Source organism: Cyprinus carpio, chromosome B10 (assembly GCF_018340385.1).
Source record: "Cyprinus carpio isolate SPL01 chromosome B10, ASM1834038v1, whole genome shotgun sequence".
NCBI lineage: Eukaryota > Metazoa > Chordata > Actinopteri > Cypriniformes > Cyprinidae > Cyprinus > Cyprinus carpio.
In genome coordinates, this window is record NC_056606.1 from 19,966,217 (window position 1) to 19,986,051 (window position 19,835).

Below are 19,835 nucleotides of genomic sequence, written 5' to 3' on the forward strand. Positions count from 1 at the left end.
TGATTCTTTATTTTTTTAATTTAAACGATTTAAATTTATTACAAATGTAATTTCATTTTTTCCCTTTCTAACAAATTACTTCAACTTGTAATTACTTCAACTGCTATCTGGTTTCTTGGTCCATTAAATTTTATATATATATATATATATATATATATATATAATATATATATATATATATATATATATTATAGAAGCCCGTTTCCGCCAATGAATAAAAAATAAAACATGATAATTGCGACTTTTTATCTCACAATTCTGACTTATTTTCTCAGAACTGCGTGTTCATATCTTGCAATTATGACTTTATAACCCAATTGCAATTGCGAGTTATAAAGTCAGAATTGTGAGTTTATATCACACAATTCTGAGAAAAAATGTCAGAATCGTGAGATAAAAAAGTCGCAATTACCTTGTTTAATTTTTTTATTTAGTGGCAGAAACTGGCTTCCATAGAAATGGGCTTCCATAAAAATCTTACTGAAACTCTTCCCGCCTGTAAGGAAATTTTTTTATTTTATTTTATTTTATTTGTCTAGTGACATCCCTGGGTTTTTTTTTTTTTTTTTTTTAATGTCACACTCAACTAAACATCCTACATGAGGTCAATATGCTGTGAAGTCTAATTATTATGACAAAAACTGAGCAGGTCATGGGGCCCAGGGCAGATAATGAAACCGAATGTCATTCTCTGAAAATCTGACTAAAAAAATAGTCTGAGATTTCTAAGGCCTTTGCTCAGTCTGTTTTCCAGCCCCCTGCTACTAACCGAGCCTCAGTGTCTTATCTTAGCTGTACTTTCACTCCGGCATTAATTATAGACACGCTTAGAAGTCAATTCAGGAGACAGTGCAAATTAAGGTCACGGATGCACATGTGTGATGTGTATTAGGCAGTGAAGAACAGAGCTGAATATTCTTTCTCCCAATCCATGAATAATGCAGGCAGGGTGAGGTAACCAAAGAAACAAGAGATTCAGGACAAAAACAAAACAAATAAAAACAAGCTCTGACGGCAAACAGATAAAAAATAGCTCTTTGTTAATTACGTTCCTGTCACTTTGCTAAGTGTTCTGGCACAATATGCTGTGGAAGTTTTTTTGAGAAGAACTGAGGCAGAAAAACATTGATATTCACATTAATGTCCATTGTGGGCTTCTACACTAGTGAAACTAAAGCCATAAAATACACTACAGTAAGTGAGCTATCTTGACAAATGTTCTTCCATCACTGTGGCAGGAGTCACTTCTCAATTGGACGAAAGTTTCATTCAGTCTGTATAATTAGACTAGATGTGTTATTCTGGTAGATACTGTAGATATAAACATGTTGACTGTTGAGTTGTGGCAACAATGAAAATTCAACATTCATGTATTTGCATTGTTTTAAGGTTCACTATATCCACTATATGTATTTTTGAACCCAATTTTTTTATATGTATAGTTTTTATATGTATATTCTTGTAAATACATGTTTTATATTTATAGATATTATAGATACTTTAGATATTTTTAAAACATTTTCCCTATTTTACCATTTTTTTTAGTCATTTAACAAACTTATAAACGGGGACAAAAAAGGTATATACAGTAAATATATATATATATATATATATATATATATATATATTCAAAATGTTTTTACATTTAATTTTAATTCATTTAATTTTAAAGTGTGTGTGCATATATGAATAATAAAAAAAAATAATAACATTAAAAGAATAAAAAAAATTGTATATATAGCATTTTACTTAATATCATTAATTGTGTTGTGTATAATATGACTGAAAAAAATATACAAATTAAAAAAGTTTTTAAAAAATGTAAAAAAAAAAAAAAAAAAATAAAAAAAAAAATCACTAAAGTGTGTGTGTGAACACATAATTTAATGATACAAAATAAAAAGTTTTATTTCATATACACACATAACTTTTCTTATCATTAAAATATCGAAATAAATGTCTCTAAAAATGACAAAGTTTCTTACTGTGTTGGCAGTGGACACCATCGAAGCCAAGCAGACACCTGCACAAATACCCGACAAAAGTGTCGCCACGGTAGGTCTCACTGAGTTCACACACCCCTCCGTTGTGGCAGGGGTTTGGGCGGCAGGGCCCTGAATGACAGAAACACACAGTATCTGGAATCTGCAGGGTTCATCTGAAGTGCTATTTAAAATCCTGCTAGTGTAACCCCTCTCTCCCAGGTCCTCACCGCCACACCTCGACCTTGCTCCGAGTGGGCCTCGAACCCGGGTCTCCGGCATGGGGGTCTGGAAGCACTAACAAGGAGGCTAAATGACTGCAGTCACTAGCGCGTCTCTTGAGATCAGGGGACCGAAGTTTACCTGCACAGCACCTACTCGATGGCCTCCGTTACACTCACCCCCCTAAACCTCACTCCCATCCGGGTCATGGCACCAATGTAACCCCTCTCTCCCGGGTCCTCACCGCCACACCTTGTCCTTGCTCCGAGTGGGCCTCGAACCCAGGTCTCCGGCATGGGAGGTGGATGTACTAACAAGGAGGCTAAATGACTGCAGCCACTAGCATCAGTCGCTGCCCTCCGTTACACTAGAGTTTATTGCAGGTTGATTTGTAAGTGAACTTGATGCTCAGTGTGCTGATGACATGCACTTTCCCCACACGGTCATTATTATTTCATGTTTTTCAGCTCAGTCTGAACATAACACTAAATACTGCATTAGCTATAAAAGACGACTCCAGAAAGTGTGAGTTTCTAATGAACGCTAAGCAGATGTTAAAATATGAATTAACTAGTGAGTGGAAATCGAGGCTGACATAATTTATGTTCACGGCTCATAAGCCGAACATGAGCCATCTGTTTAATATGCCATTCATATCTGGAGTCTCAATGAGCACAGCGCTCTTGAACCTTTCTTAAAATGAGGAAAACAGGCCATTAAAACAAGCTACAAATAAACAAACTCACCAATTATAGATTGCTCATCCCAGCCTGATGCTGTTGAAAAAGCAGAACACACAGTTTGTGAGATTCTGACATATTCTGTCTGCACTATAATAAATAAAGATTCCAATTAGATGAAACAGTAGAATCTTCTACAGCTCTGTTTATTATTTAGTTCTTTAAAAATATAATTTCCTGCACCAATTTTTACTGGGAGGAAAAATGTAAAAATGCTAGAATAAGAACATGGTATTCACTCCAAAGATGAAAACTACCATGAAATATATATAGTTTTATACAATATAATACACAATATACAATACGATAACACCACAGAGGAACGCTATCACAAGAATCACTATCAGAATGATTTTTTCCAGCTAATGAATGATAAAAACACTGACAGCCAATCAGAATCGACCTTTAAAGAGCTCAAGCGACGTGTGAAGTAAACTTATCATATATGTTTTATACGTTACATATTATACTGTATGTAATTACGAGGTAAAATACTCAAATATATAGTTTTTGCAAGTAAAAACTATGAATTTCTATATAATTTGTGGTAAAAAACTCACATTTGACACATTACATATGATTATATTCTATCTAAATGATTTTATCTCATTTTTGTTATATAATGCTCATTAAGTGTTTGTGTTAAATTGTCTATATTTTTAAGTCAAAACTCCAATCTGAAGAATGTACACTAAATTTAATTTAGTATTTATTATAATTTACACTGTTAAAAAGTAAGGCTCTGTATGTAATTTTCTGTATTGGAATTTATGTTTATTTGAAGAAATGCTTTTGATTATTACAATATTCTACACACTAATAAAAAAAAAGTGTTAATGGCTTTTAAGATCTGTTCACAGAAAGGTTCTTTGGGGAAATAAAATAGTTCTTTCTACTGCATACAAAAAAAAAACTCCATTTGGAACCTTAATTTTTAAGAGTGTATGAAACATCAAACTTAATCTCCAAAAACCCATAACTCAAAATATGATTCTTGATAAGGATTCTTTGCTGAATCTAAGAATCTTTGAAGAAGCTTTATAAGAGTGTGGAGAGATCTAAATCATGTGAACTCATGAATGATATGTTGTCAGATAATGAAGAATACTCATTATAGCAATGCAACAGAAGAACCATTTTTGGTTCCCCAATGAACTTTTCAGTGAACAGTTCCTAAAGAAAGGTGTGTTTTAGTACAGTATGAAGAACATTTCAATATTCTAAAGAACTTTTTGTACAGCGGAAATGTTCTGTGGATGTTATATGTAGGTTCTTCATGAAACCATAAATAACTTTTATTTTTAAGAGTGTAGGCAAACTCTTAATAAAGCTCAACTCAGAGACACATACTGTATCACTCCATGAATTTTAAAATGTGTTTTTAAATCACAAGAAAATAAATCTCATGGGCCTTTAGGGTTCTCAAATTCAAAAGGACAAAAACTCACAAGAAACAATTTCATCAGCTGGTGTACTGGGACAGTCAGCACCGTTCTCACACGGAACCGGTTCGCATACTTCACCTACAAAACATGAAGAGATATAAACAGGAAATGAGCAGATCTTCTTTTCCAAAGACAAGTCACCTCTACAGCTTGGAAAAAGTGTGTTGTGGAGTGATGCACAAGAGTTTGTGACGCTATATCCACAGCCATGCTGTCATTTCGGCCTGAATTATTCAGCCACAGGAATCTGGAGAGAAACTTTGAGTGTTTACACAGGTGTCCATGTCGGCCAAACTTTGGAATACACTTGCCGACTCTTAAAGATGCAGCGCAGATGTTTGGCGATGACAGAATGCCAGTGCTTCAGAAGTGTGGAAGGTTAAGTGAGGTGAAAGATTAGAGAAAATCTTTTGTGTTAGGAAAGAAACATGGCTGACGGAGCTGTCTTGTTGCACACTGATCCGACACAACCTGAGGGCATGAAACTCGCAGAGGATTACAGTAGCGCGCTACACACTGCTTTGTGCTTTCCAGTACAATGAATTTCACACTGCCATGATATTTGTTGTGTTACTTGCATTGATACAGAAACACTGGCACTGGAAACTTGTGGCAATTTGATTATGAATAACACAGTGAATCGGGAAGGAAATGAATGAGTCCTCAAAGCTTACAGTTTTAATGTACAATGGCAATTCAGTTTCCACTAAAAAAGTAGTTATTGCTGCTGGGATAAAACTGTGGTACTGTAACTTCAATAAGAAAAAAGTAATACAGTTACTATGGTAATACAAAAGTTGTTGAGTCAAGTTCCATGGTTTGAAGTGGAATACCATTCAACAGTTTGGGGTCGGTAAGATTTATCTTTTAAGGACTCAGTAAATTCAGTAAATTCATTCATTCAGCTTTGCATCACAGGAATAAATTACATTTAAAAAATATATTCAAATAGACAACAGTAATTTTAATTTGCAGTAATATTTCACAACATAGCTGTTTTTAATATTTTTTGATAAAAATGCAGCCTTGGTAAGCATCTTTCAAAAACAAACAAAAAAAATCATACCAACCCCAAACTTTTGAACGGCAATGTACTACTCAGGGAACAATTGTAAATACCATGGGAAATGAATTTGATAATCAATCAGTACCATGGTATATACAGTTTGAATGACATCCCATAATGCCTAATATTTTGCAGTAAAAATTGTAATAAGATATTTTGGTGGAACTACGGTTTATAAGTAGAGTTTTTGTAAGCATAACAATTATTAAAATCTTTGTAATAAATTATTGGCATGCAAAAACAACAGGTTTCAAGCTAAAAACAGCTCTAATAAGTAATATTACAACATAACAACACTAACCCATGCAGCTGATTTCTAATGAAAACTCAGTGACAGTCCAAACTGAGTCATTCTATGTAAAGGTCAGCCAGAGATGCACAGTATGACATTTAACATGATCACATTGGGCTCAGCTATTAAAAACACAAGGAGATGTTTCGGGCTCGCAGATGATAACAGTGTTTAGATAACTATTTATTGTGCAGATGACCTCTGGATCACCTTAAAGTAACATCAAACAAATATCCCAGCTCATAAAAGCACTGTTACATGCACAAGCAGGCGCTTTACTATTCATTGTCATCTTGTGTCAAGCAGCTGTGTTTGCATTAATGTCATATTTAATTGCGCGTCTGTTAGAGGGCGCTGATAAAAGTATACGCCCGAAATAACCCGACATCTCATTATCATATCCCTCATGAATTATATCTGAGGACATTTGAATAAAAAACACCGAAGTGATGCTGCAGATGTCCGAGCTGTGAATAAACGCACCAGACGTTGTCTGGAAGTTCTGATGGGTGTTATAAACTTCGTTCTGTGCAAATGTGAGGTGTATGTTAAACACAGAGTTGTGTTCTGTGAACTCACCCGCGGATGTCGGATGTGGGATGAACGCGCCAATGCAGACGAACAGGGACATAAATAAAGGCACCATCGCGGGGAAACTTGTGTATGTCAGCTGGTTCTCCTGTGCAACCTCGATGCGTCCCGTGTTTCAGCTGCGATGCAGATATAATGGCAGAGAGACTCGCAGTGAGGATGTCCGGTGATGCTGAGCAGTGATGCTGCTGCTGCTGCTTCTTCTTACTGCAGTGATGAAGATGATGATGGAGACTCGACACTGGCAGGATTCACAGCATCAGTGTAGACGCACCCACTGATCCACTCATCCTCAGAAAAACACAACTTTCTTTTATAGAGTGCATTGAAATGTTACTTGATATAGCCTACTTTAAAAAAAAGAAAAAAGAAAAGAAATGAAAAAAAAAAATTATATGGGGCCCTTGTTTGATTTGAGTTCCAATATCCCTAACTGCCACGTGCAAATGTAAAATGTTTTAATGTCTCATAAACACACGATAATATTGCATATTTCTTTTCACGATTATTGTATTAAGCTTCCTGAAAAAAAATCACGTCTTAAATCGTAGATAATCATGTCCCCTGGTGTGCTCTTACTTATTACAAAATGTTTATTTATTACACATATATTATAGCTAGCAGCCTACTTCATATAAGCGTATTCATATATTTACAGTATACATTAATTATGACTTAAAAAAATGTGTCTGTCGCCCTCTGTAGGCCCAAAGGAGTAAGTAACAGCATTCGACAATGATATTCATTCCTCCTCGAATTAATTTATCATTTTAACCCGATGTGCATATGTGCATATTTCGCATATATCCGATTCTAATAAAACGACTTGTTACGAAAATATTTTCTAGAATATCCTATTTTAACATAGTTTCTACAGGAAGGCTATTTCGCATGAACTGCCTCTTATACTAAGTAAAACGAATATTCTGATTATCCATATTATAATCATCTTTAATGATTAAAAACGTATGACTTGTTATAAAACCGAGACAATTGTTTTATTAAACCATTTTTTTATTACCTCGGTAACGTTACTGCAGATGCGTGATACGTGATGCCACGCTGCTTTTAAAAATAAATTAATTGCATTTAAAAGAAACCCTCATATCCATAATTTATTATGATAATTTGGCTGTAGCAACCGTATATATATTAATAGTAGCAACAATAACTTTAGGTGACTATTTGGCAGAAACTTGTTACCATGGTAGTTTTTTGTGCCGAGGCACAAAACGGGCACGCGCCTCGAGGCAGTCAGGAGTGCGCGGCGGGCGGGCTCACGCGAGGTGGGAGTGTTTGAGGGGCGCAAGGGCTGCGCGAGACTTTACAACACAACTCTCAACATGAAACTAGCCAAAGTGAGTGAAACAAAAGTAACGCAAAGCTTCCTTAACATCATCTTTAACATCTATTCCCAACTTTTTAACTCTCCTGCCTCACTGTAAACAAGCCTAAGCGCTCAACTAACCTCAAACGCTGGACTTTTGTTGTGTCAAACTTGGCCAGAACCAAACTAAGCTAACGAGCTAACGCACATAGCCGTCGTTTGTATGCAGATTTAACTGTATTCTGTTTATGTATAGTCTTATTCTAGGCGAAATTCAGTTCCTCATAATACATCTGATGTTTATTCCCAGAAAAATAAGACCGTGTTGTGATTATAAAGGGAAAAATGCGCTATCATCATGTGTAAACAATGATACTTCTAAGGCACAATCACAGTATTTGAGTTTTTCTGTGTTTGTACTTATTTTCAGATTAGGAGAAAAGCAAACAATGAAGACCTGAAGCTGTCTGTCTTGTGTTAGACTCGAACCACCACAGTGAATTAGAGAAAACTCTCCTAAAAGGGAATAAAGGTGTAGTTGTGGGTTTCAGGAGGGGAAACCCTCCTGAACACTATCAGCTTTCATTGTCAACTTCTCTGGGTGACAATGATGGCAACCCATGGTGGCAGCGAGGAGCCTGATCCCTTTTCGTTGGTGACCCAGATGGCTGGGGCAGGAGGAGATGGGACCACGCATTTACCAGCTTGTCGTGGTCAGGGGATACAGATCTCGGCCCTGGGCTCAGCTCTGTCTTTCCATACCACAGTTTTACCACCTAAACAGCCTCCTGGGGTCACATATTCTGTATTTGGAAAGAATTCGAGACCTGGAACAGTCGTGTTTGCCTCAAAGGCAGGTGGTAGTAGTGTTGGACATGTTATATTGGGGTCTTTTTCAGGTGTTGGGAGGGGGATGTCAGATCATCCACATGAAGGTGCTGTCGGTCGGATACCATCCGCATCACTGAGTCCTGAGGTGGGCCTGGTGGCCCCTTCGTTTCTTCCTCTGGGTATCGTTGAAGAAGGTGATGCTCTGGATGTGCAGGAAATTGGGGAGGATGAGGAAGTTGTTTTAACCCTCACCGCGCCACCTGCTAATCAGTGAGTCGTGTAAAATGACATCCCAATTTATACATCCCATGAGTGTTTAAAGGGATAGCTTACCCAAAAATAAAAACAATGGCTGAGAATTAGCTCACCCTTAGGCCATAGAAGATTCAGATGAGTTCTTCGAAACTGATTTAGAGAAGTTTATCATTACGTCACTTGCTCACCAATTGATCCTCTGCAGTGAATGGGTGCCGTCAGAAAGAGAGTCCAAGCAGCTGATGAAAACATCACCGTAGTCCACAAGATTTCCTTAATTATCATCTCATGAGAGCTGAGTGTTTGGTAGAAACAAATCCATCATTAAAGTTTTATATTTTAACTGTCCCATCTTTCCAAAATACAAGTCTGTAATCCATAATAACGCTTCATACTAAAGTCCGTCCTCTATTGTCCTCTCACATCAAAATCCACCAACATATTTGTTTAGAACTATTTTGGGTTGTTTTTGCTTGTAAATGGTGCTTGATCTGTGCACATTTGTGACCCTGGACCACAAAACCAGTCTTAAGTGTAAATTTACAAATGATTTATACATCATCTGAAAGCTGAATAAATAAGCTTTCCATTGATGTGTGGTTTATTAGAATCGGACAATATTTGGCCGAGATAAAACTATTTGAAAATCTGGAATCTGAGGGTGCAAAAAAAAAAAAAAAAATACTGAGAAAATTGCATTTGAAGCTGTCCAAATGGATTCTTAGCAAAGCATATTAGTAATCAAAAATTAAGTTTTGATATATTTACGGTAGGAAATTAAAAAATATCTTTATGGAACATGATCTTTCTTAATATCCTAATGATTTTTGGCATAAAAGAAAAATCGATAATTTTGACCCATACATTGTTTTTTTGGCTATTGCTAAAAATATACCTCAGTGATTTATGACTGGTTTTGTGGTCCAGGGTCAAGTTTCTCTCCAGATTAAGACTTTTTCACTGGAGAAAGCAATATTATGGATAGAGGATAGGTGTTAAAAATGTCTTGATGGATTTGTTTCTCACAAACACGCAGCTTTTCTCTTCACAATATGTTAATTGGCGTACTGGAGTGGTGTGGATTATTTGTGGATTATTGTGATTATTGTGACTCTCGTTCTGACGGCACCCATTCACTGCAGAGGATCCAGTGGTGAGCAAGTGATTTAATGCTAAATTTATCTAGATCTGTTTTAATAAAGAAACTCATCTACATCTTGGATGGAGTCAGTTTTTAGTAAATGTAATTTTTTTTGGTGAAGTATTCCTTTAACTTTGAACTGTGATGAAAATAATAAAAGATTTGTAATAGAGTTTGTAATTCGACAGGTGGTATCATGGGAAGCTGGACCGGATGATTGCAGAGGAGCGTTTGCTTCAGGGCAGGACGGCTGGCAGCTACCTTATCAGGGAGAGTGACCGTCGTCCCGGCTCATTTGTGTTGTCTTTCCTTAGCATGACCAACACAGTCAGTCATTTCAGGTGTTTGTTTATCTGTTATCTTTCTCTGCAGCTTTAGAATCAAACCACATCTTTAAATTGAACTAATCACTAATGGTCATGGCACATTTTAATCTGCAAGGTTTTGTGCCTAGATAATGAGATGGTATCTGTGACCAAATGAATGTTTGCAGGATCATCGCCATGTGTGGAGACTACTACATTGGAGGCCGTCGTTTCTCCTCTCTGTCAGATCTGATTGGTTATTACAGTTACGTGTCCTGTCTGCTGAAAGGAGAGAAGTTGATCTCACCAGTCGCCCCTCCAGAGGTAGACATTCAGTGTAGTATTTATTAGCAGAAAAATGGACTGTCGTTTTCAAAGTATATTTCAAATAAAACTATGTTTTGTTTTCTACCTGTTGAAGACCGCAGGAGGGTGCGAGCAATTCTCCCATACACCAAAGTGCCTGAAACTGATGAGATCAGGTCATTTGATTTTATGTTATTTTCAAACATGTACTTTATATAAGTTTGGGGTCAGAAAGTAAAAAAACAAACAAACAACAAAAAAAATTTATTCAGCAAGGAGACTTCATATTGATCAAAAGTGACAGTATAGATATTTATAATGTAATGAAAAATATAATTAATATTTCAAATTAATGCTGTTCTTTTTATTCATAAAAGAAAAACGATGTATCATGGTTTCCACAAAAATCTCTATATATTTTTTTTTGTTTTTTAGTTTTATGTTTATTTTGAGTATTGTTTTTTTTTCTTATTGGTATTGTTTCTGTGGGGTCTTGTTTAGTTGTGCTGAAGATTCAGCTTTGTCATCATAGGAATAAATTACGTGTTAAAGTATGTTCAGAAAGTTTACTTAATTAGACTTCTTGTGCTCACAGTTTCTTCAAAGGCGATACATTTATAGTCCATAATGAGCTGGAGGACGGCTGGTTGTGGGTGACGAATGTCCGAACAGATGAGCAGGGTCTTATAGTCCAAGACCTGGTGAAGGAAGTGGTGAGTACAAACAGTGTTTAGAATAACAAGACAAATAAACACATGTCCATAACTGGATGAATATGTATATACACAGTATTATAACAGGGTGTCCTATTTTGACACATTCACAGGGACGTGAAGAAGACCCACATGAGGGGAAAGCGTGAGTTTGATTATTTTGCTTTGATTCCTGGTTGAGTGGTGTTTCCAGTAGTAATACAAACTATACTACACTGCATAAAATGAATAGAAATACATGATTATTTTCATGCGTAATCTCTGTCTTTATTAGCTGGTTTCATGGCAAGATCAAAAAGCAAGAGGCTTACAACCTACTGATGACAGGTCAGTCATGATAACAAGCAATAAACTGCGAAGGGTTACACCTGCTTAACTCCTGTAATGGCTCTCCGCAGTTGGGCAGGTGGGCAGTTTTTTAGTGCGCCCGTCTGACAGCACACCTGGGGACTATTCTCTGTACTTCCGCACCACTGAGACCATCCGGCGCTTCAAAATCAGCCCCACACCCAGCAACCAGTTTATGATGGGAGGCCGTTACTACAACAGGTAAATGCGATTTGGGGGCATTTTATGGCTTTTGGAATGTATAAAATTGAGTTTCATGACACATATTGCTTGTGTTTGTACAGTATTGATGACATCATTGAACACTACAGGAAGGAACAGATAGTTGAGGGCCACAACCTTAAAGATGCTTTATCTGTCCAAGTATGTATTTTTTGAAAACTCTGATTCATTTTATTGATGTTATTGTGTGAATGATTTGAGATGTGTGATTTCATCAGCACCAGGAGCAGATGCTTACTGACACCGTCGAAGGCAAAGAAATCTACAACACCATCCGTAGAAAGACCAAGGACGCTTTCTATAAAAACATTGTGAAGAAAGGATATGTCCTGTTCAGTAAAGGTATTGCCAACGTTTCAGTGTAGTTTTACATCGAAGACATTATAAAAATCATTTTACTAAGATCTTGTGTCTTTTATAGGAAAAGGAAAAAGATGGAAAAATCTATATTTCATCCTTGAGGGAAACGATTCCCAGCTGATCTACTTTGAGAGTGAGAAGCGAGCAACTAAACCAAAGGGTTTAATCGACTTGAGTGTGTGTTCTGTGTACGAGGTCCATGACAGCATGTTTGGCAGGTTTGTTTCCCACTGTATTATGCACTGATAATAGTTCAACTTTAGGTTCGATTGAAATACATTTAGCTATTTGTTTTTTGTTTTGTTTTGTTTTCTGCAGGCCAAACTGTTTCCAGATAGTTGTACAGCACTTTAGCGAGGAGCAGTGTATCTTTTACTTTGCTGGAGAGACCCCGGAACAAGCTCAGGTACCAGTGCCTTCATTAGCAATGCTGGCTAATACACTTTCATCAGAGTAACACTGTGTCCAAATGATAGATTTTCTGTCTTGAGTTTAACATATGAAATACTGCATTTGTCAATCATTTGGTTTCAGTCCCAAAGGGAAATTTGATACATCCCAAATCCAGCTCAACATACACTACTTTTCAAAAGTTTTGGGTCAGTCAGATTTTTCTTTTTATTCTTATATTCAGCTAGGAAGCATTAAATTGATCAAAATGAAAGTAAAGACTTTTACATTGTAAAATGATCTTTTCATATAAATTTTATTTTCAACATTGATGAAAATACAAAATGTTTCTTCAGAAGCAAATCAGCATATTAGAATGATTTCTGAATGATCATGTGACACTGAAGACTGGAGTAATGATGCTGGAAATTCAGCTTTACAGTTTTATTTTGAAATATATTAACATAGAAAACTGTTCTTTCGAATTGTACTAAATTATATTTCGTAATATTACTGTATTTTTATCTAATAATTGCAGCTTTGGGGAGCATAAAGGACTTCTTTCAAAAATGTTACCGAAACCCAAACTTTTGAACAGACGTGTGTATATATTAAAATTAGATTTCAAAATAATATTATGATCTGTTTGGCTGTAATATTGTCATGCAGCAGTGAGGATAGAAAAATTGCCTTTGCAGAACACTGTAAATATAATTCTGTTCAATTTATTCTTACACCCTTCAATTGCGCAGGACTGGATGAAATGTCTGCAAACCTTTTGTAGTAACCTTAGGAAACCCAGCCAGCCCTGCTCAAACAAACGCCTGCGTCAGGTAAACTCTCAGTTGCTTCCTGTTGTTTAATGTCATATGAATTACAGCTGTTACTCCTCATGTGTTACATGTATCTTTACAGGTCAGTAGTTTATTTCTGAATGTTGAGGAGGCTCACCACCTTCCTAGTAAACATTTCACAAACGCCTACTGCAACATTTACCTGAACAGCATTCAGGTAGCAAAAACCCATCCGCGGGAGGGCCAGAACCCTGTGTGGACAGAGGAGTTCATTTTCGAGTAAGCCACTTCCTCAGATATTGATAGTCATTCTTTAAACTTGAACGTTCTTATTAATATTTCACCAATATTCCTGCAGTGACTTATCCAGTGAAATCAACAGGCTTGAGATCAGCCTGAGCAACAAGACAAAAAAAAGCAAAGAGAATGATATTTGTACGTTCTTTCTTATTACTTCATGCTCAGACTTTCAAAACAGTTTTGTATAAGAAATAACGTACGCTCTTTTCCCGCAGTGTTCATGTGCTGCCCTCTGTGTCGGCTACAAAGGGGTCAGATGATTGACGAGTGGTTTCCTCTGAGTTCCCACGTGCCTCTGAAGAACGTGGCGCCCAGCTCACTCCGGCTGAGAGTGCGCTACTCTGTGGAGAAGATCATGCCTGTGGAGGTGTACAACGAGTTAAAAGAGGTTGGGTACATACATGAGTTTAACTAAACATTTAACTAAAATTCAGTTACTGGACAGTTGGCTAGGAACTGTCCTAGAATTTACAATGCATTTCAGTATACAAAAATCTGTATATTATATTATTTTATGATATTGATTATTCAATGCAAGTTGAAGGTTTTTTCACCCATTTTATTGTCTGCCATATAAAAGTTAAAAGGAAAAAAAAAGCCACATGATTAATGTATCATTGATCCTGAAGTCAAGTAATGCACTACCTATAATTTCCCACAGAATTTCCCTCAGAAATATGTCACATTATTATGAAAGCCTATTTCTGCCATGGAATAAAAAAGAAAAAGGTTATTGTGACTTTTTATCTCACAATTCTGACTTTTCTCTTGCAATTGTAACAAATAAACTCAGAATTGCAAGTTAACATCATTGCGAAATATGAATTTGTATATGCAAGGGAAAAAGGTATATGTCATTTTTTTTTGAAAGAATGTTTATATTACCGTTTTTTATTTTTTGGTGTAAACAAAAAACTTTGTCACACTTGAAAAAGTTTAACTTTTAAAATGTTGTTTATGAAAATTGTCAAATGGCCAGTGAGAAATATTAAGACCATTGTTATTTTAGTTCATTGCTTATTATTAATATATTGCTAATCAAAAAGTTTTTAGAATTTGATTTTTATATTTTCAGATTTCATTAGAATTTTAGTTATATTTTAAGTAATTATGTTGTGCTTTTGTCATTTTTTTTTTTTTAAATATTACTATATAAGTTAATTTATTTTTATTTTGACTTTAGTTTTAGTTTAAGTTTTTATTCCAGAATTTCCAGTTAGTAATTTTAGTGCTTAAATTTATTTCTGTTAGTGGTGAAGGTAACATTTCAAAATTGTTTCAAAATTATTTCATTTCAGCTTTATTTCAATTAACACAAAAGTTTTTAATTGTTTTAGTTAAAAGTAGTAACCCTGGTAGAGACCATTATTTTAGAACTGGCAACTCATTCCAGCATATTATATTTGATCTTTTCCAGCTGGTTCTGCTGAAAGAGTTGCACGTGATCAGTGCTTTGGCCCACGTGTGTGGACAGGACCGCACTCTCCTGGCCAGCGTTCTGCTCAGGATATTTAGACACGAGAACCTGGAGGCCCAGCTGCTCCGAGAGCTCAATGACCGTGAGATCAGCGCTGAAGGTACTTCTTTTATTCCTCTTCTTATGCTGCATGACTGAATTCATCAGAAATATTCACAGAGTTGCTTGTTTTTCCAGATGAAGCGACGACTCTTTTTCGTGCCACCACTCTGGCCAGTACTCTGATGGAGCAGTACATGAAAGCTACAGCCACTCCATTCGTTCATCACGCTCTTAAAGACACCATCCTCAAGATCATGGAGTCTAGACAGTCCTGTGAGGTATTGCTTAGATTTTTTTTTGTGTTAACCAAAATCACATAGAGATTATCATGCTTAAAGATCCATATCCTCCTTTTGTAACACTTTTTTTCCCCGCTGAGGTCCTCTAATAATGTTAGTTAAGGTTTCTTGCACTAAAAACTATGGATTTTAAAAAAAAAACTATGGACTAAAAACTGACATTTTATCACGCAGTTCTGACATTTTATTTTTTATTTTATTTTTTATATTTCTGTTTTTTTTTTTTTTCAAAAAACAATAATTTAATTATTATTATCATTGATTATTATGTTAAATCACAATTATTTAATTACATTTAATTATTAATTAGATATTGACATCCTCTCTTTAACACTTCAGATTATACAGAATCTTTAACATTTAAAAATCTAAATGACCTATTATGATTTATGACTGGCTAACATGTTTGCATGTCAAATTATGTTATCAAAAAGCTTCAAAAAGGAACGATCCCTTTGAATCTGATGCGTCTTAGTTTAATCTTGTAGATCAATCATTTGCCTGCCAAACAAATGTTGTTTCCACTGTAAATTAGCTCAATCCATCTAAACTGGAGAAGAATGAGGATGTGAATGTGAATCTCGCTCATCTCCTGAGTATTGTGTCTGAGCTGGTGGAGAAAATATTCATGGCTGCTGAAATCCTCCCTCCGTGAGTCACTGTATATATGAATATACTTCTGCCAATAAACTCTGTGATCAGAACAAGGATATAATGTGAGAGAATGGAGTTTTATACATGTTGATTACTTTTTCACAGGACTCTCAGGTTCATATATGGATGTTTACAGAAAGCTGTCCAGCAGAAGTGGCCCAGGAACACAAACCATGAGAACTAGAGTTGTAAGGTATGGAAATAGTTTTGTTGGAGGACAAAATTTGATTTAATAATAAAATAATGGATTTAATACAATTCAAAATATTACATTATATGAATTAGTATAAATGTATCAAACAGCTTATAGGATCAATGTATTACAAAAGTGTTTTGCAGGTTCTGACATTTTATCTGTGAGTTTATATCTCACAATTCTGTTTTTTTTTCCTTCCAAAAAACAATAATTTAATTATTATTATCATTGATTATTATATCAATTATTTAATTACATTTAATTATTAATTAGATATTGACATCCTCTCTTTAACACTTCAGATTATACAGAATCTTTAACATTAAAAAATCTAAATGACCTATTATGATTTATGACTGGCTAACATGTTTGCATGTCAAATTATGTTATCAAAAAGCTTCAAAAAGGAACGATCCCTTTGAATCTGATGCGTCTTAGTTTAATTCTTGTAGATCAATCATTTGCCTGCCAAACAAATGTTGTTTCCACTGTAAATTAGCTCAATCCATCTAAACTGGAGAAGAATGAGGATGTGAATGTGAAACTCTAGGCTCATCTCCTGAGTATTGTGTCTGAGCTGGTGGAGAAAATATTCATGGCTGCTGAAATCCTCCCTCCGTGAGTCACTGTATATATGAATATACTTCTGCCAATAAACCTGTGATCAGAACAAAGGATATAATGTGAGAGAATGGAGTTTTATACATGTTGATTACTTTTTCACAGGACTCTCAGGTTCATATATGGATGTTTACAGAAAGCTGTCCAGCAGAAGTGGCCCAGGAACACAACCATGAGAACTAGAGTTGTAAGGTATGGAAATAGTTTTGTTGGAGGACAAAATTTGATTTAATAATAAAATAATGGATTTAATACAATTCAAAATATTACATTATATGAATTAGTATAAATGTATCAACAGCTATATGATAAAATGTATTACAAAAGTTTTTTTTTTTTTCTTTTTCAGTGGATTTGTCTTCCTCAGATTGATCTGTCCTGCTATTGTCAACCCCAGAATTTTTAACATCATTGCAGGTGAGCTGTGATTGGTCAATTCAAATTGTTCCGTTTTTATTAAATAGGCATCAGCAACATTTTGAATGTATAAATCTTAAAAAAAAAAAAAAATGTATTTGTGCAGATCCACCTTCCCCTATTGCATCCCGGACACTCACCTTAGTGGCCAAAGCAGTCCAAAATCTGGCCAACCTGGTGGAATTCGGTGCCAAAGTAAAATAAACACTTTAAATGGATTTTAATAGACTTTAAAGACTCTAGTTCTATAATTGTTGCTTTCTTTAAATATTTCATTCTGTCCCATCTCAGGAGCCGTACATGGAAGGAGTAAATCCATTCATCAAGAACAACAAACACAGAATGATCAAATTTTTGGGCGAACTTGGGGTTTGTCAACTTCTCTAAAACTCGTTTTACTGCAAATATTGCTGAAAAAATGTGGTGTTGTAATAATTACAACAAAACAGCAAGTAACACATTGAATTAAACAAGGATTTTTTTTTAAGCAGAAAGAATGAATTAGTATTTTCTTCATTTGAATAATATATATATATATATATATATATATATATATATATATATATATTATATATATATATTTACAACTTCAAAAAATAATTTTTACAGTGTAACTCAGTCTTATAAGTAATAAATTAGATGTCCTCCAGGGGGCGCAAATGCTTAATTATCCACATTTTTCAACACAGAAATACTCAGCGATGAGTTAAAATGGAATTATAATCCAATGCATTTGTTTATTTATTTATTTATTAATTTATTTATTTATTTATTTATTTGTTTATTTTCCAGATAACCACAATGATTAAATCATATTCACATGCCCCTGTGCCATATGTTTATTTGCATGCATTTGCTCTTTTCAGAATGTCCCAGAGCTGCCTGAACCCACAGAGCACTTTAACACTGACCTGGCCCGTGACCTCGCTGCCCTACACCAGCTCTGTGTCACACACTTAGATGAGCTGAGGATACTCAGTAATGAGAGGGGCGCGCAGCAGGTACCATTATAGCTTAGTAAAATGTTTAATGATGATAGCCAGTTCTTGTGGTCTCATGTTGGGTGAAATTGTTCTGTTTCTCTCACAGCACATCTTGAAAAAACTCTTGGCACTCACTGAACTTCTGCAGCAGACCCAAACTCAGTATGCAGTGACCAACAGCAGCCGATAGACTGCAGGATTACACACTTTAAAAGCTTTTATGTGTATGTTCTGTGACATTATAAACCACTTTTGATCATAGACTTCACATTAGACAGACAAGGCAGTGAGAGAATGTTTTTTTATCTGCACTCCCTTATTTACAGGATGTTTTCATAAAGAGAAAAAAATATGAAGCAGAAGAAACGTTCCACAGTTGTTATGAAAAGGATGGTGATGTTTTCCAGATGACAGAAGTGATGTTGTCCAGATTCATAACTACTGTTTGCGTTCTGCAATGTCAAACACTATTACAGTTTTTCCTCTGAAAACAAGCTAAAACCACATTTTACTTACAAATCTGTGATGCTTGACAAGTGGAGAAGGAAAAAAAGCATGTAAACTAACCGGTGCTGCGTAAAACATGCCTTAAAAGACCAAATATGTTTTATGAATTTACACTCTGACTGATTTGTTTTCTTTTATGTTGTGCTTGAGCAGGCGATCAAGAGAAAACATCTTTATAGCTAATTTTATATATATGTCCAATATAGGAACTACCAAGAAATGCGGAAGAAGGTATTTTGTATCAAAACTATTTTCATATTTGGAATCACAAAATTGAAAATAATGCTTTTTGCTTTAGAATTTTTCTAAAATGATTTTCTGACAATATGCATAAAGATGTGAGTGAGATTACACTATCAGGTATGCATGCACTTATTTAATACGTTCTTGTAAAATTACAGTGATTATGTTTTCTAATATATATATGCAAATAAATCAAAGGAATTTTGTCATTTGTTTGTCAATTTCTTACCACTGATTTTGGTTTTGGTGTTTATTCTTTTAATATGTTGTATTTAAGGTGGTGTTTTTACCTCCCAGGAATAAATCTGAATATTCAGATTAAAGTCCATCAGATTAAAAATCTAAAAACAATAGGCACCATACACAATATAAATGGTTAAGACAGATACATGACAAATGAAATTATTGTGTTCTAAAATCACGTCAAAATATAAGTCTGATATCCTGTGACTGGATATAATCATATTCTGAAGCTTTAAAATACATCTGCAGACTGGCCCTCGAATTTTGGCAAAACTCGTGTAGTGTAGGCTACTCCAGGCTTAAGATAATAAAAATGAATATATTTTTAGGTAATAACTTATAAATATATATATAAAATTTAATTCTCTTCAATAATGAATTTACAAAACAGAGAAAAACAATAATAATTTTCACAATTTAACCTCTAGATGGCATCATTGTTCTTCATTCACCGAATCAATGACTGTCGAAAATGAGTCCTCTGTGCCTTACAAGGAATTCAAAAAAAAGCTAAAAGAACAAA

At 35.1% G+C, this 19,835-nt stretch overlaps 2 protein-coding genes across 4 annotated transcripts in view; one reads left to right on the forward strand and one right to left on the reverse strand.

Annotated features, from left to right (window-relative positions):
- The window catches only part of LOC109059667 (EGF-like repeat and discoidin I-like domain-containing protein 3), a 28,856-nt gene extending 22,286 nt beyond the window's left edge, over positions 1 to 6,570 (reverse strand). The window contains exons 1-4 of one of the 2 annotated variants that reach the window (XM_042733106.1): positions 6,327 to 6,570; positions 4,393 to 4,467; positions 2,951 to 2,980; positions 1,986 to 2,114 (exon numbers count right to left, since the gene is read on the reverse strand). In XM_042733106.1, the coding sequence (XP_042589040.1) occupies positions 1,986 to 2,114; positions 2,951 to 2,980; positions 4,393 to 4,467; positions 6,327 to 6,393 (301 nt within the window). In that variant the 5' untranslated portion in view covers positions 6,394 to 6,570. The remainder of the gene's footprint in view (positions 1 to 1,985; positions 2,115 to 2,950; positions 2,981 to 4,392; positions 4,468 to 6,326) is intronic. The other variant, XM_042733107.1, reaches the window with a different exon arrangement.
- A 984-nt stretch (positions 6,571 to 7,554) lies between these two features.
- On the forward strand, positions 7,555 to 19,278 carry LOC109059668 (ras GTPase-activating protein 1-like). Of its 2 annotated transcripts, XM_042733109.1 has the most exons (27): positions 7,555 to 7,696; positions 8,096 to 8,766; positions 10,081 to 10,233; positions 10,386 to 10,521; positions 10,609 to 10,679; positions 11,099 to 11,216; positions 11,330 to 11,361; positions 11,491 to 11,543; positions 11,615 to 11,765; positions 11,849 to 11,927; positions 12,005 to 12,128; positions 12,208 to 12,364; positions 12,465 to 12,552; positions 13,289 to 13,369; positions 13,452 to 13,609; positions 13,689 to 13,765; positions 13,846 to 14,018; positions 15,048 to 15,207; positions 15,285 to 15,427; positions 15,984 to 16,099; positions 17,025 to 17,111; positions 17,269 to 17,336; positions 17,443 to 17,531; positions 17,628 to 17,705; positions 18,203 to 18,337; positions 18,426 to 18,543; positions 18,646 to 19,278. In XM_042733109.1, exons 2-26 carry the CDS (start codon positions 8,273 to 8,275, stop codon positions 18,507 to 18,509), a joined length of 3,105 nt encoding a protein of 1,034 aa, XP_042589043.1. In that variant the 5' UTR covers positions 7,555 to 7,696; positions 8,096 to 8,272; the 3' UTR covers positions 18,510 to 18,543; positions 18,646 to 19,278. The 2 variants fall into 2 exon arrangements, with proteins under 2 accessions (XP_042589043.1, XP_042589042.1); XM_042733108.1 differs by having other exon boundaries at positions 18,426 to 19,278.
- Positions 19,279 to 19,835: the final 557 nt, after the last annotated feature.

Excerpts from the sequence above, each read along its gene's own strand:
- LOC109059668 (XM_042733108.1), top strand. The coding sequence starts at position 8,273 with ATGATGGCAACCCATGGTGGCAGCGAGGAGCCTGATCCCTTTTCGTTG. Across the intron at positions 11,544-11,614 it reads TTACAACCTACTGATGACAG|TTGGGCAGGTGGGCAGTTTT; the intron begins GTCAGTCATGAT and ends GGCTCTCCGCAG. Across the intron at positions 12,365-12,464 it reads CATGACAGCATGTTTGGCAG|GCCAAACTGTTTCCAGATAG; the intron begins GTTTGTTTCCCA and ends TGTTTTCTGCAG.